We start from the raw sequence: 22,364 nt of genomic DNA, 5'->3' as shown, positions 1-22,364 counted from the left end.
TCAGCCTCTTCCCTTACCCGCAAGCCTCAGGTGTGCGCCCTTCTGCACCTGGCAGAGCACCAGGGGGATTGTTCGAGCCATCGGCACCCACGGCCCGGTCCGCACCTCCCCTCAGCGCCACAAATCCCCACCTACAGCCTGCAATAATCCGCTTCACCATCCCCTCCCACAGCCCCTTCACGCCCCAAATCCTCCTTCAGCCCCCTTCACACCCCAAACCCTCCTTCATGCACCTTCACCATCCCCTCCCACAGCCCCTTCACGCCCCAAATCCCCCTTCATCCCCTTCCCTATCCCCACCCACAGCCCCTTCACGCCCCAAATCCCCCTTCATCCCCCTTCACCATCCCCTCCACGCCCCAAATCCTCCTTCAGCCCCCTCCACCTCCTCGTTAAACCCCGCAATCCCTCCCGCCCATCACCCTTTCCCTCCGCCAGCTCCCACTCCCCCTTCAGCCCCCAAATCCCTTCTCAGCTCCATCATACACCAACCCCCCGCAGGCCCAAATCCCCGTCCATCCCCCGTCTCCCCCCTCGCCGGGGGCGGGCCGTTCCCGCTCCCCTTCCCGCTGCCCCTGTCGCTGCCTCTCTCCCTGAGGGAGCGGCGGGCGCTCGGGCGCTGCCGGCCCGGCCATGTACGCGGGCCGTAGGCGGAGGAAGCCGGTGCCGCGGGCGTAAGTGAGGGCGAGGGGGCCGGGGCAGGGCTGAGGGGTGTCCCGGTGTCCTCGCTAACGCGGCTCTGCCCGGCAGGACGCGGCCGCGCCCGGCCGAAGGCGGCGGCTCCAACCCGTCCAAGCGGCACCGGGAGCGGCTGAACCGGGAGCTGGAGCGGCTGGCGGGGCTGCTGCCCTTCCCGCCCGACGTGGTGGCTGGGCTGGACAAGCTCTCGGTGCTCCGCCTCAGCGCCGGCTTTCTGCGTGCCAGGAGATTCTTGGGCGGTAAGGGATGGGATGGGTTGGGATGGGCGCCTTCCCCGCTTCCCCTGCCGCAATTCCCGCCCGGAGCTCTGTGCTGTCCCTCCTCCCTCACGGCCGCCTCCTCCTGCAGCCGTGTCACCCCTCCCGGGATGTTGCTGCAACCAAAAACTTGTTTTCTTTCCCTCCCAGAATCGTGCTTTTTTTTTTTTTCCCCCCGTAGTATTTTGAGGTTTCCTCCGCACTTTCAGGAGTTTCGTGTCGATCCCGCCTTGAATTTTGTGGGATTTTTTTCCCCCCTCCTCGAATTTTGACGGGTTTCCCCCACTTGAATTGTGTGGGTTTTTCGCCCTCGAAGGTTTGTGTCTCTAACCGCGTCAGTGATTTTTGTTTTCGTTTGGGTTTTTTTTTTTTTTTTTTTTTTTTTGTTTTTTGTTTTGTTTTTGTTTCCCTTTGAAATTGATCCCCTCCTTCCGCCTCGAATTTTGTGGGATTTCCCTCTTCTCCTGCAATTTCGGGTTGGGTTTTTTCCCCTCTAATTTTGGGTTTGGTTTCTGCCCTCCCCGTCCCCCTTGGATTTTGGGGGCTCCCTCCCACCCTTATTTATTTTTTCCACTTCAAATTCTGGTGGGTTTTACCCCCTCGAATTTTGTGTCGTTCCTGCTTTACACCTCTGGAATTTTGCCGTGCCCCCCATGAATTTTGTTTTCCTGTTCCCCGCGAGTATTTTGTTCTTTACCTGCCCTAGAATTTAATCTTTTTACCCCTCAGAATTTTGTTTTCTTTCCCCTGGAATTGCTTTTTCCCCCTTTTCTAGCCCACATTTCATTGCTGTGCCGTCTCCAGCTGCCGGGCTGGAGCTGTGTTCCACCCTGCCGTGGGATCAGAGGGGTCTGGAGGGGTGAAGTTGATTATTTGTGGGTTCTCCTGAGATGAAATTTTGGTTTTTGTGGGAGGGTTGAGGCAGAGCCAGTTCATCAGGAAACTTACCGTTCTGAGAGCGTCTCATTTGTTCTGGGTCCTTTTTCCCCGCCTTGTCGTTCCACCTGGTTTAATTCCATGACACCGATTTCCAGTTTGTCCGAGGCTGTGGGATGGCTTTGTGGCAGGGAAGGAGGAGAGCTTCAGCCTTTCAAATGCTAGCTGAGTCCTTTGTGATGCTTAATACTAATTAAAAAAGAATCCTTAAACGGAACTCTGGGCAAGCTTATCAACAAAATAATTGATTTTAACTGACTTTATTTATCTACCCACCCTGCTTGAGCGCTCCCTAAGAGAAGATTTCAGGAAAGCAAGAGCAAAACCTGGGATGTGCTGCCATGGATTGTGAGGAGAAACAGCTGGAGCAGGTCTCAGGTGTTGCCCATGATTGCTGACAGCAATTCACCCAGCAGGTGTATGCCAGCCCATCCCCAGCCAGAATAAATAAATAATCAATGATTTATTAATTATTAATCGGTTTAATAATTAACAGCACATAATGTTACTTCATCATCTCGATTTATGCATAGCTGATATGTGGGGAAGTTTGTATGGGCTTGAAGGTCTTTGAACTTTATAAGGATGTGTTTTTCCTGAGGACATGAGGATTTTTATTCTTTCTATAGCCCCAAGGGAGCTGTGCCTGTGTGGGGGCATCACTCAAGGCCTGCAGTTCAGTGACAGGAATCGGAGGATTTAAGGCTGCTCAGTGTTGTTTAATCTCTGGAGTGGTTTAGGATCATCAAGCACTGCCTGTGCTGAGCAGGGTCATTTACCCAAACAGACCCCAAAACATCCCTCAGCAGGCTGATGTGCTGGGTTGGTGGCTCTGGTGCCAGCTTTCTGCAGGGCTTTGGGAGAGCAGCGGGCAGGAGCACCCTCTGTGTGTTTGTGGGCTGATTCCCCTCCATTTTTCCCACTCGGATCTCTCCAGTTGAACAAAGCAGGAAGCAGCTCAGTGCCAGCTGTGTTCGGTGGCTCTGGGGGATGTGGGATCTCAGCCAAGGTCTCCTCCTGATCCATGCCAGGTGGAAGAGGCTCCCTTTGGGATGGGGCAGCAGTGCTGTCCTCTGTGAGATTCCCAGGCACCTCTGCCTTCCCCCATTGCCTGACTTTGCAATCCCAGGTTCACACAAGTGCTTCCTTGCCATGGAAGAGGTGAGCTTAGGAGGGATGGAGACATTGGGAGAGGCGTCCTCCCAGGGAGCAGAATATCCAGCCCATCTGACATCCATCCTGCTGGAGAAGCAGCACTGACCAGAACCCAGCACCTGGACCAGAAGGGCCAAAAGGAGCTGAACTGGCTTCCAAGCTGAGGCTCCTATCAAAACATCAGTGCCAGCTGATTTAAAGGCTTGTCTGTCCTCCTTTCCCATCCAGGTTTCTTCCCTTACAGCAGCCCTCCCAAATGCCTTGTTTCTTATCCGCCTTAGTGTCGCAGACATCTTCTATGGAAAATCCTTTCCTTAGGATTTTTCCTCCTGAGAAGCTGAGAGCCCTCAGGAACAAATTGTGAACAATGGTTATCTGCTGCTTTGGAATGCAACAGGTGGATCTGTGATTGGTCTCATGTGGTTGTTTCTAATTAATTGCCAATCACAGCCCATCTGGGTTGGACAGAGAGCCGAGCCACAAACCTTTGTTATCATTCTTTCTTTTTCTATTCTTATCTGGCCTTCTGATCAAATCCTTTCTTCTATTCTTTTAGTATAGTTTTAATGTAATATATATCATAAAATAATAAATCAAGCCTTCTGAAACATGGAGTCAGATCCTCATCTCTTCCCGCATCCAAGAGCCCCTGTGAACACCATCACACCTTGGTTCACAACTATTTTTAATTCTCATTCACTGCCTTCACCTTCCTCCCTTCTCTGCTGGAGGCTCTTTCAGCTGGTTGGGTTTGGTGGAGGTGGGGCTGTGCTGCAGGGCCCCTCCCTGTCCCCTCCCAGCCCGTGTGCTGCTGTTGGTGGCTGTGCCACCACTCCAGGGGGTGCACAGCTTGTCACACCAGCTGTGTGCCAGCAGCTTATCCCGCTGCTGGTGCCTGGCCGGGCTGCTCCCCTCTAATCCCTCCCTGTTCCGCCTCCTGGAGCAAGGCCCCACAAACGCTGCTGGGAGAGGAGGAGGGGTCCCTGTCTTTTCCACCCCCTTCACCCTCTGGAAATGGAGAGAGAAGGAAAGGTGCTCCAGGGGAAGGTTTGCTGTCTTGCTCTGCCAGAGGATTTCTTACCAAAAAAAGAAGATGCCTCAAAGGCACCTTGTCGTGTGTCTGTCAGGTGCTATCTGTGTGTCTTGGGCCACTTGAACTCCTGGTGGGAGGCCAACTGGCAGACGTCACAGTGGTCAAGGGCTCACTTTAGAGAAGCCTCTCTAGCAGTTTGTTGCTGCAGAGTGCTGGGAAGCTCATCCAGGCTGTGCTTCCCATCCTATAGCAAGACTGGCCCTTCTGGTGTGTGAGTGTAGCCCCTGCTGGGCACTCACCTGTCCCTGGGTGTCCCCAGGGTGCCCTGTGCCTGTCACAGCCCTGTGCCTGATGCTCAGTGATTCATCTGTGGGATTTGATGCTCTGAATCAAGTCTGGGGTCTATGAGCTGTAGGAAGAGGTCAGTCTGTGGTGCCAGGAGCAGTTTGAACCCCATAGCAATGGGCTAGGCCTGCCTTGAAGTGGGAATCCTCAGGGATGCAGATGCACCTCTGCCTGTGTGCAGCATCCTGCCTGGCTCTCTGTGCATCACTGGGAGGTGTTGGAGATTTTTTCAGAAATGGCTTAGAAGGCAGCTGTGAGGAGCAAATTCTCACAGCCTGTTTCTGTAAACAGTAGAAGTTCTCAGGTTGTTTTTAATTACAAGTGAAAGTGACAAACATGAAGGCCTTGAGAACCTTGCATACCAGAGTTCTCAGGCAGCTTTCTCATAACAAGTGGATGTTCTATCTTTAGCTGTTTTGGGAAAGTAAAAGTAAGTTTTGAGAACACAAATCTTGGTATTGGAAACAAAAGGAGGGGTTGGTGTGTTATCTCTGACCTGTTGTGAGCTCGGGTTTTGCAATATGCGTGAACTTAATTAACACGGTTATAAAAAGTGACTGATTGAGTCAATAAACGGAGTTGATGCTGAACCAACAAAGGTGGGTCTTCTCCCTCCAATAGGGAGGAGAGGGGGAAACACCTCACAAACTTTTGGCTGGGCAGTCTGTGATTGTGGGTCAGAGTTGTTCTGGGCTCTGTGTGGGTTTGAGCTCTGCATGGGTCTCTTCCATACGGAAGCTTAAGGTCGTGTATCCAAAACTTAAGCAGTTTTTCTCTCCTATGTCTTTAAAAGATAACACTCTTGGGGGCTTGGGATTTTCCCAGAGTCCTCTTACAATCGTTGGTGGCTGCTGTAGGATCAATGTGCAGCCTCTGGGCTCAGCCTCACACTGTGATATGTGTGATATGAACCCAGATTGTTATTGCTGGAGCTGTGGTGGCCCAAAAAGTGGCTGAGCTGCAGTCAGGTCAGGCTGGAAAAGTGCTTTTAATTATATAATTATTACAGGCTATATGAGTGTGCCCCTGAAACCTCTGCCTAGGGATGGGGGCTCGAGATGGGGTGTGTGGGACTGAGGCTGCTCATCCCTTCACTTGTGAGCCTTCCCTCTGCCTGAGCTGTTTGTCAAACACAGCAGAGAGCTGTAGCAGCAAAGCCTGAGGGCTGGTTTAAGAAAAACAAAGCCTGGTCCTGTGATCACTGTGCTCTCTTAATTGCCTGGGTAATGAGCTGACCTCGGAGGCGCAATTCAAGGCACAGAATTCTTGTGACTTCCTTAGGTAGGCAGTTTTCCTGCTGTGTGCTTTCCTGGCCAGGTGTTTCCCCCTGACTCTCAGGGAAGCTGTTGGAGCTCACAGCGGGCTCCTGGGGGCTGGCAGGGGAGCAGGATTGGGAAGAAACCCCAGGCTGAGGCTTTGGGCTGGGATGATCCTTCCTGGTCTGGTGGAAGGGGTCCCTGTCCACAGGAGGGGAGTGGAACCAGGTGGTGTTTAAAGTCCTTCCAACCCAAACCCTTCTGTGACGGACACTAAAGCTCCTGAGGGAGGAGCAGTGGGAGAGGGAGGGTTCAAACAGTTGGTGATGCTGCAGGAAGAAGGAAGATCTGTCAGGTCCTTGTCATCTTTGTCCTTGCTTCAACTCCCGCACGTGCTTTTCTCCCTTTGAGACGCAAGTGACACAACCAAAAGCTCCATGTAGCCAAGGCCTCCTTGCTTCTAGAAGTGCAGTGAGATCTTTTAAGAGGCCATCCATTATTAACCACGAGTGTGGTTCTCGGAAAGCAGGGCATCCACACTGTTCAGGCAGGGATAAATAATGCATCTGTTTAATGAAATTTTTGCCAACAGGGAACTGTGGCAGGTCTGAAGTTAAGTAAAACCCTGGTATCCATTATGAATTAACAAATGGAAAGTCAGGAACTGTTTGCCAGTGGCTGGAAAATGGGATTTGAGCAGCACTGATGAGAACCCAGCTGATGGTTCAGCAAGGCAGGGAAAAGATGGCTCTGACGTCACCAAACCTGTGCCCACTTCCCTCACCATTTACATGATGTTTTCTGAATTTCCAATATTTTCTCTCTTACTAACATTAAAATGTAGGAAAAAGCAATGTTGAGGGGGTTATTTGATGTGAGCAACAGAGCTGCAGGTCCCTCTGCCCATGAGCAAGGAGAAGCTGGAGAAGTGGATGGAAAAGGGAGATCTGGAGATGCACTTGTGGGTGTAGAGACTTTACTGTGAGGTAAGACCAGTTCTTCAGGGGATTGGCACAAGTCACGGAAGGAGAGAGGTGGATAAAAGGCAGTTTTGTTAAGAAATCAGTCAGTCCTTCCCCCAGAGTGGTTTGTGCATTCTGGGGTGTTTGGCAGAAGGTTTGTAGGGAGCATCACTACCAAAATCCTTCTCTGTCCTGCTCTGTCCCCACTGTATGTCTGCTCAGACTGACCGTGGCCATGCAGATGGCCCAGCCCTCTCCTGCAGCTCTTTGGTTTCCTTCTCCTTCATCAACACCTGGAGCAGGTTTGGGATCGAGTTGTTTTCATTTTTCTCCTTTGCAGTCAGTGACTGATGGAAGCCCTGCTCCCACCAGGAGCTTTTGCTGTGTGGAGGGAAGGGGCCTGGGAGATATCCTCTCAAAAATGTTAATTCCTGCTTGGTGCTGCAGGGATTTCCCAGGTCTGCAAAGCCCTGGCAAGTTCAGGAGTTCACTGGCAAATTCTGTAGGCAGTGAGGTGTCCCTGCAGCACCACATGAAACAGATTCCCAGGCTCAGAAGCATCTGGAGATGGAGCTCTTTGTGGCCAAATAGCCTGCAGGGCCTGGCAGGAGCTGTTTCTTGGAAGAAATAGCATTATATTTGTGCAAGCCTTGCTGCTTTCAGGTGACCAACTTCTCACCTTTCTCACCTCCAGCAACAAAGGTGTCGCGTTTGAGGGGTGTTCAGATGAAGGCAGAAATGATGAATCTGACTCTGTGTTCTCAGAAAGCTAATTTATTATTTTATGATGCTATTTATATTAAAGAATACTATACTAAAAGAATACAGAAAGGATACTTGCAAAATGCTAAAAAGATAATAATGAAAACTCCTGACTCTTTCCAGAGTCCCGACACAGCTTGGCACTAATTAGCTAATGAATGAAGACAATTCACATCAGAACGTAATGAAACAATGACTTTTAGTAAACAATCTCTGAACACATTCCACATGAACAAAACAGAAGAAAATCAAATTAAATAATTTTTTTTTTTTTGCTCTGAGCCTTCTCAGCTTCCTAGGAGAAAAATCCTGGGCAAAGGGATTTTTCCAAAGAATGTGAATACCACACAGAGGTGACACTGGTGGCCAGAGGGAGGGAAAGCCACTTCTCTTGTTTTTATTCTCTTTTTATCCCTGCAAGTGCCTGTCCCCAGTTGTGCAGGAGGGGCAAAGGCTGCACCTGGTCTTGCTGCCGTGGGTGAAGGAGAGCCCTGTGCCTGGGATGGATCCCCCTTTCCTGGTCCCAGCTCCAGGCGGGATGCACGCAGCAGAGAGGATGTGGCGGTTCCCCGGCTCCTTCTGCTCCGTCAGTCTGATGTGCTGTGACAGTTGTGCTGCATTGCTGACCCCAGGGGCTGCACGGGGCTATTTATGGACACACAAAGCCGGGGGACACCGGGCAGGGTGCCAGCCTGCTGTGGCCACTGCCAGGAGCCTGTCCTCTTTGGGGAGCCTCCGCTGGAATTCTGATTTATCCCTCACACCCTGGTGGTTGGATTGTGTTTGGTGGCTGTCTTGGTTTGGAAAGACAGGAGTCTGCTAAGGAGGGCAGGAGCCTCCCCTGAAATGGAGAATGTAAACCCTCCCCACCCCTCCCAATTGATATAAATTTTAAATTAAGGGGCTTCCAAGTAAAAAGTATGGGAGCAGAAATAACAGTTCTTTAATAGGGAAGAAAATAAAAGCATAAAATAAGCAATGCAGTACACTAGAACAACACTGACAGAGTCAGAACCCAGCCTGACACCCTGTGGGTCAGGGGGTTGGTGGCAGTCCCATTGGAAATGTGGCTGCAGCCCTCCTGCAGTGTCAGGGGTGGTTCTGTTGGAGCAGGGGGATCTGTAGAGAAGGATGGATTCCTCCTCTGAAGATGCAGTGGAAGGAGAGGCAGCTGCTGTTCCTCTGGGGAATCCCGTGGAGAAAGCCGTGCTGGTGTCTCACAAACCTCTGGATTATATCTGGGTAGCAATGCTTGGCTCCTCCCTCTGGGCTCACATCTCCCAGTGGGATGTTCTAGTTCTTATCAGCCATGCAGGGACATTCCATAGTCTGTTATCAGCAATGTCCCCTGCCAGGGAGGTGTGAATGTGGTCACTCAGAGAGAGAGATAAAGCAAACTGCCCACTTGGCAAAGGTAATCTGCCATACAGATGGGGATGGAAAACATCTTGCATTGCAATCTTCAGCAGTGGCAGACATCCCCACAGAGGACACAGGACTGTCCTCTGCTGTCAGTGTGTCTCCTCTGGCCCCACAGCCCAGATGCTGATAGCATAGCCTGGTTTTAGGCAGTGCTTGAGATGAATATTTTCGTTTGCAGGGGTGATATTGAGCCATTCAACCAGAGCCCTGAGCAGAGGGCAGCACTTCTAGCTGCTCTCCTCTCAGGCAGGTTTATTTTTATCTCTCACCTCCAGCGCAGCAGGCTGGCAGCTCACAGAGGAGACCTTTAATAATTCATAGCTCCCACATTTCGCTCCCAGCGACCAGAAAAGCGAGTTGCTGGGAGGCTGCTGGCACAAACCCGCTCCTTCCACACCACAGGGCCCTGCCTGGGTGTTGTGGCCTCTCTCATCCCAATGGCCTGTCCCTCCCTGAGGTTTTATGTGGGCTACAATCTGGACAGGGGACCCCAGTGGTCCCTCAGGGTGTGAAAGGGTGAGGCCCCAGCAGCCTGTGTGTGTGTGTCCACCCCAGCTGGCTCAGGCCCGACCCACAGTTGTACAAACACTGCTGTAACCTCAGTCCTGGTGTCAGCCCATCCCTGGCCAGCTCCTGAAATAGTCTGGGCAGGCTGAGCTCGGGGAGTTCTCCGGAGCTCCCAGAAGCAGTGGGATTGCTGCTGTGTCAGGTGTTTTTCTGTCAGTGGGCTGTGCTTTGCCTTTGGTTACAGAGCAAAGTTGATCTTTGGGATGGTCCTGTGCCTGGTGGAAGAACTTTGTCCCCAGAGCCTGACTCTGGAACATCTGCCTTTTGCAGCCTCTGAGATTCTTCAGGATCAGCTCTGTGCAGATGGAGGAGCTGAGTTTCAGCAGCTGCTTCAGCACAGCCCAGGGAGAGCAGAGCCTATTACAGAGCCTGACTTTGTTTAAGTGCTGGTGGCTGTTGCCTGCTGACTTGCTGTCCTGTTGCTTCCAGAGTCCACTGGCTGCTCGCACGGCAGCCCTCCTCCTGTCCAGGAGCTGGCAAAGGCAGATCCAAGAGAGCTCTTGCTCCCTCTGTGAGCTGGCAGCTAGTGTTCCACATCTTTCCTCCCAGATCCCCGTGGGAGCAGCAGGTTTGCCAGCAGCCAAATGCTGCCCTCTGTCCTTGTGGTGCTGGCAAGAGACTTCCCAGCTTTCCCGTGAGCTCCTCTGGACGGGCCTGTCGTGCACAGGCTTGTTGACATCTTACCCTTACACTGAAATATCCCCAGGAACTTGTGACAGTGGTCACAAGGGTTCTTGGATGAGGGAAGAGACGAGAATGTTGACTCCATGTTCAGTAGGCTTGATTTATTATTTTATTATTTATATATTACATTATACTAAAAAGAAATAGAAAGAAAAGTTTCCTCAGAAGGCTAAGCTAAGAATAGAAAAGAATGAATAACAAAGATCTGTCTCGGACAAAGAGTCCAAGCTATCTGGTCTGTGGTTGGCCATTAATTGTAGACGTTCAAGATGGCCCAATCACAGACAAAACCTGACGCATTCCATAGCAGCGGATAATCAATGTTTACATTTTGTTTCTGAGGCCTCATCTTCTCAGAAAGAAAAATCCTAAAGAAAAGGATTTTCACAAAAGGATGTCTGCGACAGGAACTGTTCTCTTGGAGAGTACAGAACAAAATTTAGGGCGCATCCTTCAGTTCAGCTGAGTGACAGATTCCCTCATGCATGTGGATTGTGCATGGACCACTATTGGATCTCTGTGTCTGCATCCCTGTGTTTTCTGTGTTGTTTTTCTCCCACTGTGAGCTGTGGCTTGCCTTAATTTGGTTGAGTAAGCCCACTGGGTTGCTGAACTGTAACGAGACACTGACTGAGCTGTGTCCTTCAAAATGGCACATTCCTGATGCTGGGATTTGCTGCAGTGCCTCCTGTGCAGGGCAGAGTTCTGCTGCTGCTGCCAGCATGTGCCCAGGTGGTCAGGAAGGCCATGCTGTGGCCACAAGGGCAGGGCAGTGACTGTCCCCTGTGCTGAGCATTGCTGAGGCCACATCTGTGTGTGTTCAATTTTGGCCCCTCACAGTATGAAAGACATTGAGGGGCTGGAGTATGTCCAGTGAAGGGAACAGAGCTGGGGAAGGGACTGGAGCACACATCTGATGAGGAACAGCTGAGGGAGCTGGGAAAGGGGGTCAGCCTGAGGGAAAGGAAGCTGAGAAGGGACCTTCTTGTTCTCCACAACTCCCTGACAGGTGAGGGCTGGGCTCTGCTTCTAGGGACCGAGGAACAGGACCAGAGGAATGTGACGGTGTTCACAGGGGTCTCAGGTTGAAGGAAGAGATGAGGATCTGACTCCATGTTTCAGAAGGCTTGATTTATTATTTTATGATATGTATTACACTAAAACTATGCTAAAAAAATAGAAGAAAAGGTTTCATCAGAAGGCTAGGCTAAGAATAGAAAGGAAAGAATGATAACAAAGGTTTGTGTCTCGGCTCTCTGTCCGAGCCAGCTGACTGTGATTGGCCATTAATTACAAACAACCACATGAGACCAATCACAGATGCACCTGTTGCATTCCACAGCAGCAGATAACCATTGTTTAGTTTTTGTTCCTGAGGCTTTTCAGCTTCTCAGGAGGAAAAAATCCTACGGAAAGGATTTTTCATGAAAGATGTCTGCGACAGAGGAAATGGCCCCAAGCTGTGCCAGGGCAGATTTACTTTGGTTAGTGGGAAAAACTTCCTCACAAAAAAAGTCAGGCATTAAACCGGGCTGCCCAGGGCAGTGGTGGATGTACTGTCCTGGGAAGTGTTCAGAAGACCTGTGGATGTTGTACTTGGGGATGTTGTTTGGTGGTGGTCTGGGCAGTGCTGGGGAATGGTTGGGCTCTATGATCTTTCCTCAACTTTAATGATTCCATAATTCCATGATTCTGATGCCTACCTGGCTTTAACTGCTTTTTACTTATAGGATGTTAAAAGAGGGACAAAAGGAGTGGGGGGGGAGAAAAACCCAGACTGAAACAGTTGAGGGGTGGGGAGACATCCTGTTAAAATCAATCTTGTGAGAGGCAAAGCAAAGGGCTGTGACTGCACGGTGCCTTCCCCTGCCCTGTCCAGCCTGCAGCATTCCAGCTGTTGTGGCAGCGTGTTCCTGCAGCGCTGATGTCCCTCCCTTCCCTTCCCTTTTCTTGGTGCAGTTGCTCTGAAGAATCCTGGTGCCAAGGAAGCCCAGAGGGACGGAGCCTGTGGCGCTGGACCAGCTCTGGGCTCAGCAGCAGTTCCAGAGGGTGAGCTGCTCCTACAGGTTAGTGCTCCTCACAAATGCCTCCACGGGATCTTCCTCTTGTCCCTCTTCCAGCTCCTTTGAGTTGTACCCCAGAACCAGGCTGTTCTTTCACTCATGGCAGGTGATTTGTGATTTCATGTGGTGTAGCTCACTGTGCTTCTCACTGGGCAGAAGTTTAAGACCTCCAAAGGTCCCTAGTGCAGAAACGGTTGCTTCTTCCCTGCTTTTCCCATTATTCCTGGAAAAAGTTGCCATTTTAAAATAGTCCATATGTAAGGAACATCTTGCTGGATTTCTGAGCATGGTGATTTGTATTTTCTGCTTCTCTGCCCTCATGTCTAAGTGTACCAAAGGTACAATGTGAAAACCAAGCTGAGCAAGGTGCTTGAGTGCAGTTTTCAGTGTGGGCACACTGATCCTGACTCTCTGTGCCTGGTGGGAGAAGTGCTAAAGCCAGCCTGGTTAATAGCCAGAAACCTGAGGGTTTTCCGCTCAGGATATAACCAAACTGCTCAGCAGGGCTTGCTGGGGGTTGATGTCCTGCTCATCAGCTCCTCACACAGTTGGGTGCTGTCCTTTTGGAGGTACCAAACAGCACCTGAAAAGCTGGTGGAGCTCCCTCAGGGTCTACCTATGGGACCCTGGATGTGGCAGGAGCTCAGAATCTGTCCCTGTACCCCCGCAAGGAAACATTCCTCCATACTTACAAATGTGCTTTCACCTGCTCTGTCACCTCTGATGGCCAAACTTCCTTTGTCTCTGATTCTTCCCCTTTCTTCCTTCGAAGCTGCTCGAAGGGTTAAAGTGCATTTGGCAGCACTAATTAACCTCTGCAGCAGATTCCCACACACTGAGACCAACCCCAGTAAATAGAGAGAGCATTTGTGCCTGGAAAAAAAGGGAAGGAGAGGGGGGAGAAACTCTGACCTGGACCATGAAACAGGAGTTGGCAGCAACAATAGCTGGACTTGGCTGGGACTCCATGCCAGGCCCTAATTAATGCTGATGTCTGCCCATTATGAAGTGGGGGAAGCAGGCCAGGGCTGGCTGCTGTGGCTTCCCTGCCAGGTCAGTGCTACAGGATGGTTTTGGCTCTTAAAAGCCACAGCAAAAGAGCTGCCCTCCCAAACTGCTAGGGAAGCTCCTCTGCCCCTTCTAGTCTTCTGCACGTGTAAAGGACACTGTCATCCAGCACCCTGGTCCCTTCTCATGTGTCCTGTCCTGCTGTGGGGTTTTTAGCTCAGGGAAAACACCGAAATTACTTCCCCAATTTATGAAACCGGTAGCAATGAGCCCCTCTTGGGTAAGACAGAGGCTCTAATCAGCTCAGCCTATTCCTGCCAGGAAGCCCGGTGCTCCCTTGAATATTGACTTTGCAATCCTGGAGCCTGAGGAGTGGATGGAAGGGCCAGTGAACTGTGAAATGTCTAAGTGTGCAACATTAAAAATGCAATGGAAACTTCAGATTGATGGCTGCATTTGCTCTTCTCTGTGCGGAGGGCTTGGGGCTTCAAATCCACACAGGCACAAGAGCTTTGGGTGTTTATTTTGTGAAAACAGAGCACAGCACTCAGCCTAACGGGGGTGGGGTCTGCATGAACCAGGTAGTGTTACAGAAAAAATGATCTTGGAGGTGGTGGTGATCTTAGAGATTCTGCTGTAATCTAAATGATTCTGCGATGTATTGGCAGAAAGGAAAAGGTGCTCTGGGGTCACCCAGGGATTTTGTAGTTTTCCCCCAAGTTCAGGCAGCAGACTCAGCCTGAATTCCCTGCTGCTTTGGAAGAAACCGGCTTTTCAGAAATGAAGATTGTTTTTGCTGCAATTTCAAATCCAAACCTTTATGCTTTAGCTTTTGGCTTTTCCATTTCCACCGGTTAAGGCCCCTTCAGCATTGGCCACCTTGAGGAGGGAATGGGCAGCAGAGGCAACACCTTCCTTGGCCTTCCAGGCATTCCATGGTCCTTATCCAGGCCACTCCTCTGGAACCTGGGATGGCCACACACAACTGCCAAGGCCCTCAAGGCTGTTGGAAAGGCTCATTTCCACCAGAATGGACCTGGTCCTGATGGTGTCCACTTTCGTACTGCAAGAAGTTCAGAGGCATTTACAGGCTCCCTGCACAGGATGAGGATAAATGTCCAAAGCTGAGTCTGAGTCAATGCTCCCAGGATGGAAGCACAGTTTTTCATCAGTCTGGATTAGGATATTCCCAGGCAGCTATGTGGAAGAGCTGCAGGAGCTCAGAGAGGCCATCTGTGGTGGCTCAGCTGCCTGCTAGCCAGGCTGTGGGTGTCCTGCTGTGGAAGTGAAGTGGCTGTGGCCTGTACCTGCTGATCTCCTCTCTCCCACAGGCCCTCAATGGCTTTGTGCTGGTGGTGACATCAGAAGGGCTGATATTTTACTCCTCGCATACGATCCAGGACTATCTGGGATTTCACCAGGTTGGTGGGACTCTGACTCGCTGTGGAGAGCCAGTTTTTCCTTGGTGGTGGTGAAGAGCCCCAAATTCCCTGCAGGGAGGAGGCTCTGCAGGGATCACAGGCTCTCAGGGAGTTGTTTGGGGCTTTTCCTTGGGAATTGCCAGACGTGGTCACTTGTAGGTGACAAGGGACTTCATCAGCCCATAGACACTTCCAGCAGCCATGGGGTTCATGGCCATGGGGAGATTTCTGGGGTTCCTTGCCCAGTTTGCCTGGGACACCCACTCAAATCCTGGTAAATCCCGTAGGGCTCCAGCACTTTGGGCACCCAGGTAACCTGGAGGAGACACTGGATCATATTTACAGGGAAACTGTGGTTTGGTGTCACCCACACACAGCTGGCTGTCCCCAACACCAGGGTAGATGGCACCTGTCCACCTGGGCACAGGGAGCGAGTCCCAGGACATTGTTCTCTTGGGAATAGTGTAGGGATGGGGTGGCCTTGCTGCTCTTTTGTTCCAAAATCCATGTTTTCATCTCATTTCTTAAGCCAGCACTAAAATTTTGACTTATGGGGATGTCAGAGCTGAGCTGTATTGGCTCTTTAAGCTCCTCAGGGGAGGAAGTCAGGCCCAACATGGGCAAGGAGTCCTTAAAGCCAGATGTGCTGTCTGTTCCCACCACCATCAGTTCTGGGGGAAAGGTTGCCAACCTCATTTAGCCAGGGACCCATTTGAGCACCGGGGAAACTGGGTAAGGTGAAACCAGCTGGGGCCGTGACGGGCTGTTCCCAGGTGGGACGTGAAAGCTGGCCCTGGGGACAGGCTGCAGAACTTACAGATGGCGTGTCCCCTCCAGACAGATGTCATGCACCAGAGCGTCTTCGAGCTGATCCACACCGAGGACCAGCCGGAGTTCAGGCGCAACCTCCGCTGGGCCCTGGACGCTGGTGAGCCCTCTGCAGCAGGTAAAGGCAGGCTGCCATCCTGGGTGCCACCAGGGATGCTGGGACCCCAGCTGGCTGTCACCACTTGCCCTCGTGTGGCTCAGGCCACAGCTTCGTTCCAATGTTGTGGCTTTCCCCCCCAGTTTCTGTTGCTGTGCTCTGCAAACAGCTGCAGTGCCCAGTGCTGGGCATCTCCTGCCCTTGCTGGGGTGAATTCTTACTTGATTCTCTCAATCTCTCTCTTCCACAGCAGGGAAGAGTCTTAGCTCTTCTGCTGGCATCTGCAAGCCGGATCAGCTGCCCCCAGAAAACTCCTCCTTCCTGGAGAGGAGCTTTGTGTGCCGCTTTCGCTGCCTCCTGGATAATTCCTCCGGATTCCTGGTGAGTACAGACCCTCCACAGCAGGAGAGGGACAGACTCACCACAGAGGGTCACACCAGCATTGAAACCACCCCGTGGAAAGATCCTGTGCTCCTTTCTGCCATGTTGTCTTGGTTTGGAAAGACAGGAGTCTGCTAAGGAAGGCAGGAGCCTCCCCTGAAATGGAGAATGTAAACCCTCCCCACCCCTCCCGATTGCTATAAATTTTAAATTAAGGGGCTCTCAGGCAAAAATATGGGAGCAGAAATAACAGTTCTTTAATAGGGAAGAAGAAAAAAATAAAAGGATAAAATAAGCAATGCAGTAGACTAGAACAACACTGCCAGAGTCAGAACCCAACCTGACACCCTGTGGGTCAGGCTGTTGGTGGCAGTCCCATTGGAAATGTGGCTGCAGCCCTCCTGCAGTGTCAGGGCTGGTTCTGCTGGAGCAGGGGGATCTGTAGAAAAGGATGGATTCTTCCTCTGAAGATGCAGTGGAAGGAGAGGCAGCTGCTGTTCCTCTGGGGAATCCCGTGGAGAAAGCCGTGCTGGTGTCTCAAACACCTCTGGATTATATCTGGGTAGCAATGCTTGGCTCCTCCCTCTGGGCTCACATCTCCCAATGGGATGTTCTAGTTCTTATCAGCCATGCAGTGACATTCAATAGTCTGTTATCAGCAATGTCCCCTCCCAGGGAGGTGTGGATGTGGTCACTCAGAGAGAGAGATAAAGCAAACTGCCCACTTGGCAAAGGTAATCTGCCATACAGATGGGAATGGAAAACATCTTGCATGGCAATCTTCAACACATGTGCAGCACTTCCCTGTCTCAGCAAGAGACTTTCCCCTGTTTTTCGTAGGTTTGGCCTGTACCTACAGCCTTTCCCTGTGAGTTTTGTTCCTCTCCTCTCAGAAATGCTGAATCTTGACCAAGCAAGTGCTTTTCTCCCCTGTGTTGTGGTTTTTCTGTTAAAACTGTGTCTTAAGATCAAGTAGGTGGTGGTCATCCCTCCTTCTCTCTGCACTGGAGAGCTGTGGCTGCCCCATCCCTGGAAGTGTTCAAGGCCAGGTTGGAGAAACCTAGGATAGTGGAAAGGTGTCCTGGCCCATGGCAGGGGGATTGGAATGAGATGATCCTTAAGGTCACTCCAAAGCCAAACCATGCTGTGATTTGATGATTCTGTTCACACCAACTCTGTACACAGACGACTTCCTTTCCATGTAGCTCTCTTCCTTCTCACTTTTCTGCATGACACTGAGCTTTTCTTCTCTTCCCAGGCTTTGAATCTTCAAGGCAGGCTGAAATTCCTTCAGGGGCAGAAGGAAAGGTCTGAAGATGGCTCTGTCCTGCCCCCCCAGCTCGCTCTGTTCGCCATCTCCACGCCCCTGCAGCCGCCGTCCATCCTGCAGATCCGAACCAAGAACATGATCTTCAGGACCAAGCACAAGCTGGACTTCACCCCCTTGGCGTGCGATGCCAAGTACGCTGCAGAGCTTTCAGTGCTCCATTCCTGACATCCCCCCCAGCCTTGCCCGTGAGCTCGCTGTGCTCTCTGTGTCTCACAGGGGGAAGATTGTGCTGGGCTACACCGAGGCGGAGCTGCGGATGTGTGGCACGGGCTACCAGTTTGTCCACGCTGCTGACATGCTGTACTGCGCTGAGAACCACGTCAGGAGTAAGAGTCCCCTCCCTGCTCCCTTGTGCTGATGAGAGGGCTGGGACTGGGGCAGCTCTGTTGGCTGCTCTGTCAAGCCCAGTGGCTCTTTCCCCACAGGATGCTTTGCTGCAGGGAGCTCGGTGTGGAGTGCAGCGAGGGGTGTTCAGCTGTTCACAGGGGTCTTAGGATGAGGGAAGAGATGAGGATCTGACTCCATGTTTCAGAAGGCTTGATTTATTATTTTATCATATATATTATATTAAAACTATACTAAAAGAATAGAAGAAAGGATTTCATCAGAAGGCTGGCTAAGAATAGAACAGTGATGCTGGCAGGGGGGCTATTTACAGACCATGAACGAGACGGGGCTGCTGTGGAAAGCACCTCGAGCTGTTTTATTTTTCAGCATCAGTCTCATTACATGATTATGACAATGGCAAGATGCCAGCAGCTCACATTCTAGGCAGCAGACACAGAACTTAATGTTACAACTTACTTTATGAGCTTCTTGACCAATCACACAAAGCAAAAGCACATTGACAGTAGTCTTCTCCAATCACCATAAGCACACGTACCTTTGGTTAAAACAATGCTTGCTTATTTCAAATACAATACCTGCTTGTAAGCTTTAAAACACAATGCTCTATTATTAAGCTTTAACCTTCCTAATATCTAGTTTAGATATGTCTAGTCTGCTAGATAAACTTCTGTAGCTTAAAGAGTTATTCTAGACAAGTGTTAATACACAGACCTTTGTTCTATTTGCCCTTGCTTTTCTACAGTTTAAGTAATTTTTCTGCTGACCTTTCTCATGGCTGCTGCTTAGCTCTAATCACAGTTCTGCTGTCTCTGCGGCCTGCAAAAACTTTCTAATTTTGTAGATCCTCACAGAATAGGAAAGAATGATAACAAAGGTTTGTGGCTTGGACTCTCTGTCCGAGCCTGCTCACTGTGATTGGCCATTAATAAGAAACATCCAACATGGGCCAATCACAGATCCATCTGTTGCATTCCACAGCAGCAGATAATCAATGTTTACATTTTGTTCCTGAGGCCTCTCAGCTTCTCAGGAGGAAAGGATTTTTCCTTAGGATTTGCCTAAGGAAAGGCAAAGGGGATTGTCACAGACATCTTTTACAAAACATCCGAAGGAAAGGACTTCTCCCAAAAGATGTCTGTGACAGTCCCCCGTGCCTGCCAGCCACGCTGCTGCCGTTTCCAGCTGGGAAGGGCAGCGTGCCGTGGTGGCAGCTCTGGTGCTTCCTCCGGCAGTGATGCAGACGGGTGAGAGCGGGCTGACGGTGTTCCGGCTGCTGACCAAGGACAAGCGCTGGAAGTGGGTGCAGGCCAACGCCCGGCTCGTCTACAGGAACGGCAAACCCGAGTACATCGTGGTCACACAGAGGCCCCTCGTGTACGTGCTGGGCTGGCGTGGGCACAGCCTGCCTTTCTCCATGGCTCCAGGGTGTGCTGAGCAGGGCAGCGTGTTGGGTTTGTCCTTTGTTGCTGCAGCTGTGGGATTCTGTGCTTGGCGCTGTTCAGCCGCATCCCCGTCTGCAAGGCCAGCCCTCAACAGGGGTGATGCTCAGTCACGCTGCAGATGTTTGGTTTTTTTGTGTGTGTTTGTGTGTGTGAATGCATGCTGGCTGGAGCAAAGGGGCTTTGGCTTGCAGGGATCACAGCTGCCCATTACAGAGGCACTTGTGTGACGGTGTTCACAGGGGATTTCAGGTGAGGGAAGAGACAAGAATGTTGACTCCATGTTCAGAAGGCTTGATTTATTATTTTATGATATATATATATATATTACATTAAAACTATACTAAAAAGAATAGAAGGAAAAGTTTCATCTCAGAAGGCTAGCTAAGCTAAGAATAGAATGGAAAGGAATAAAAAACAAAGGTTTGTGGCTCGGACAGACAGAGAGAGCCAGCTCTGCCGTGACTGGTCACTAATTCCAAACATCCACACGAGATGGATCCAGTCATGGATCCACCTGTTGCATTCCACAGCAGCAGATAACCATTGTTTACATTTTGTTTCTGAGGCCTCACAGCTTCTCAGAAGGAATAATCCTTAAGAAAAGGACTTTCACAAAAGATGTCTGTGACACACTTGTGGGGTGGGTGTGTGTCAGCCGCAATGTCCTCTTCCTGCCCTGCAGAGATGAAGAAGGAGGAGAGCACCTTCGGAAGCGGTCCATGCACCTTCCCTTCACCTTTGCTACAGGAGAGGCGCTTCTATACCAAAGTTCTCATCCTCTCCCAGGCTTCCCTGACCTTTTCCAGAGCAAAGGGAAGCTCAGCAAGTCCAAGAAGCCCCCCTGCAGCCACGCAGGGCGCTCCCAGAGGAACGGCATTGACCCCAGGTCTCTGCTGGGTGCTGTGATGCAGCAGGACGAGGCGGTGTACACCTCCCACTCAGCTCCCATTCCCAACCCTTCCTTCAGCAGCACTTTCCAGCTCAAGGGTGTGTCCTTGCCAGGTGCAGGAGGGGATGCCTGGGGTATGGGCACAGCTCCAGCTTCTTCAAGGGGCAACAGCCTCCAAGAGAAGCTGCTGGATTTGCAGCAGGAGGACCCTCTCTTGGCCACCATGGACTTGCTCTCAATTAAGAGTGACCAGAGCTGTTCCAACGAGCTCTTCAGTGCTTTGGAGGGCCTGGGCTTGAATGCTGAGGACCTGGGGCTCCTGCTGCTGGATGAGAAAATGGTGATGGTCAGAACGGACCCAGACCAGTCACCATCCCTGAATAACAGCCTGGCCAGCAACCAGATTCTTTCCCATGTCCCCAGGCCTCCCGCGGATGGGCATGAGGGAGGGCAGCAGGTCTGTCCCCTGCCAGGCACGCCCCCCAGCCCGCAGGGAGGCCCCGCTCCGTGCCACATGGAGGACGAGCACTCGGGGTGCCACCTGGCACAGCGTGCAGGGCAGCCACGCACTGCCCTGCCCCAGCCCCAGCCCCAGCCCCACACGCTGCTGTGGCAGCAGCCCCCCAGTGCTGTGCCAGGGCTGCTCCCAGAGCTGGCTGAGCAGGAGGAGCTCTCCAGCGGCTCCCAGTGGAGGCCAGCTGGGGAGGAGACTCTGCTCCACTCCTTCCAGCCAGTGCGGGGCATCCCATGGCACAGCACCCCCAGCTCAGCCCCGGGTGCTCCCTGCCCGCAGGAGCCACCCGGGGCCCAGCAGCTGCAGGGAGGCTGCTCACTCGTGCAGCCCCTCCAAGAGGATGCCCAGCAGTCCTTCTGCCTGTCCAGCCAGCGCCAGGACCACGCGGCGCCGCCCAGCCAGCCCAGGCACCATCACTTGCTGATGAACGGGCTGTGTGGCCCCAGCTGTTCTCCGCAGCCCAGCCCTTGGCAGGACTGTGTGTGCCCTCTGCTGCGGGCTCCAGCTCAGCCTGGCGTTCCTGGCCTCAGCAGAGATGGGATCTCCCAGCCCCAGGGCTGCCCGGGCCCCGGGCCTGGCCTGCCCCCACAGCAGTTTCACCCGGATGGATTGTGCAGCCTGGATGCTGCCGGCCCTGGGGACTCCTGGCAAGAGATGGCTCCATACCCCAGGATTTTTCCCCCTTTCTACCAGCTCGTTCCCGAGAAGCAGCTGAGCTCTGTTCTTTCCGTGCCCCAGCACTCTTCCCCCAGCTCAGCTGCAGGGCACTTTGGGAGCATCAGCAGCCCTCTGGAGACGCTGAATTCCTATGGGACATGGAGCCAGGAGGGCAGGCACAGGGTAAGGGCCTTGCTCCCTCTGGGGCTCAGTCTTTTCTGTGCAGGCAGTGCTGACAACCCCCTGCAAAGCTCCTCACCACTGTTCTCTCTCTCTCCTAGCCCCACAGCGGCTCTGGTTTGCTCAGCTCTGCCATGGCACTGCCCCAGGACCATCCAGTGCTGGGGGGAAGCCTGGCACTGCCCTGCCAGCCTCAGCGCCGGGCAGAAGTGCTGCCGGATCCCCCTCATGCCTCCAGGAGGGACTTCTATCTCTAGGAGAGATGGGAATGGACAAAGCAGGATTTTCCCTGGGGAAGGAGCTGCCTTCAAGCTGCAGAAGACAAACCTTCCCCACTGCTGGGCGCACCCTGATGGTGCCATTGATGTGGGTTGCTTTGGCTCACCTGGGGGATTTTTTCTCAGCTTCCCACCATCCTGCTCACTGTGCTGGTGTCCCTGGTGTGGGGAGGGACAGCAAGGCTGGAGAACAGATTTCCCAGGGCGCTACAGCAGGCTGAGCTGTGGTTGCAGGTCACCCCATGGGTGCAACCAAAGCTTCACCAAAGCTTTGTATTTCAAGTTGTGCATGATCCAGCATGGATACCAGACTCATGAAAACCTTTCTGTGTCTTTCCTTAGGACAGGTTTTCATGAGGCTGGTATCCATGCTGGATCATGTGTCTTTTCACCTCTGGTATTAAATTTCCTGCCGTCCCTGCTAGGTACCTGTGGCCGTGGCCACGTTGTACAGATTTGTTGCCTGTTTTATAAGGAAAAGGAGCCTCGTGTGGTGTTCTTGTGCTGCTCTGGTCCTTCCCCACCCCAGCTGTCCCTGTGTGCCAGGTGTTCCCAGTGTTTGGGATCCAGGTTAGAGCTCCTGTGGCAAACACCCTGGGCTTTGCTGTACTGTACAAGACATGCTGAGATTGGCTGCTAAACTGATTTTCTCTGGGTGCTGGCCTCAGGCACCCTCAGACTTCAAGTCTCAAAGTTTTCAGTTAAAAACCAAAAATTTCAATAAGGTAAAGAAAATAAGTATAATGCTACTTAATTGTAAGTACTGAGAGAGTGATGTTTTCCCACAGAAAAAAAACCAACCCCACAGCCCATATGTGTGTACATAATACAAGTTGACAGATTTATTTTT

The 22,364-nt window shown here is 51.8% G+C and overlaps 1 protein-coding gene across 6 annotated transcripts; it reads left to right on the top strand.

The window, feature by feature from the left end:
• Positions 1-206: 206 nt before the first annotated feature.
• Positions 207-22,353, top strand: LOC113460464 (aryl hydrocarbon receptor). 6 transcript variants are annotated; one of them, XM_074548839.1, is made up of 11 exons: positions 207-674; positions 751-938; positions 12,038-12,144; positions 14,481-14,570; positions 15,408-15,498; positions 15,749-15,876; positions 17,135-17,337; positions 17,423-17,532; positions 18,787-18,928; positions 19,679-21,239; positions 21,338-22,353. In XM_074548839.1, the coding sequence occupies exons 1-11, from the start codon at positions 634-636 to the stop codon at positions 21,491-21,493; spliced, it is 2,817 nt and encodes a 938-aa protein (XP_074404940.1). In that variant the 5' UTR covers positions 207-633; the 3' UTR covers positions 21,494-22,353. The 6 variants fall into 6 exon arrangements, with proteins under 6 accessions (XP_074404940.1, XP_074404937.1, XP_074404939.1 ...); XM_074548836.1 differs by having other exon boundaries at positions 15,408-15,516; XM_074548838.1 differs by having other exon boundaries at positions 208-674; positions 15,746-15,876.
• The last annotated feature ends 11 nt before the right edge of the window (positions 22,354-22,364 follow it).

The sequence above is a fragment of the Zonotrichia albicollis genome, chromosome 10 (assembly GCF_047830755.1).
Source record: "Zonotrichia albicollis isolate bZonAlb1 chromosome 10, bZonAlb1.hap1, whole genome shotgun sequence".
Taxonomy (NCBI): Eukaryota; Metazoa; Chordata; class Aves; order Passeriformes; family Passerellidae; genus Zonotrichia; species Zonotrichia albicollis.
Note: the sequence above shows the minus strand (reverse complement) of the source record. Positions and strands in the feature narration are given on the sequence as shown.

Excerpts from the sequence above, each read along its gene's own strand:
- LOC113460464 (XM_074548835.1), top strand. The coding sequence starts at position 634 with ATGTACGCGGGCCGTAGGCGGAGGAAGCCGGTGCCGCGGGC. Across the intron at positions 15,517-15,745 it reads TGGTGAGCCCTCTGCAGCAG|CAGGGAAGAGTCTTAGCTCT; the intron begins GTAAAGGCAGGC and ends TCTCTTCCACAG. Across the intron at positions 21,240-21,337 it reads GCCAGGAGGGCAGGCACAGG|CCCCACAGCGGCTCTGGTTT; the intron begins GTAAGGGCCTTG and ends TCTCTCTCCTAG.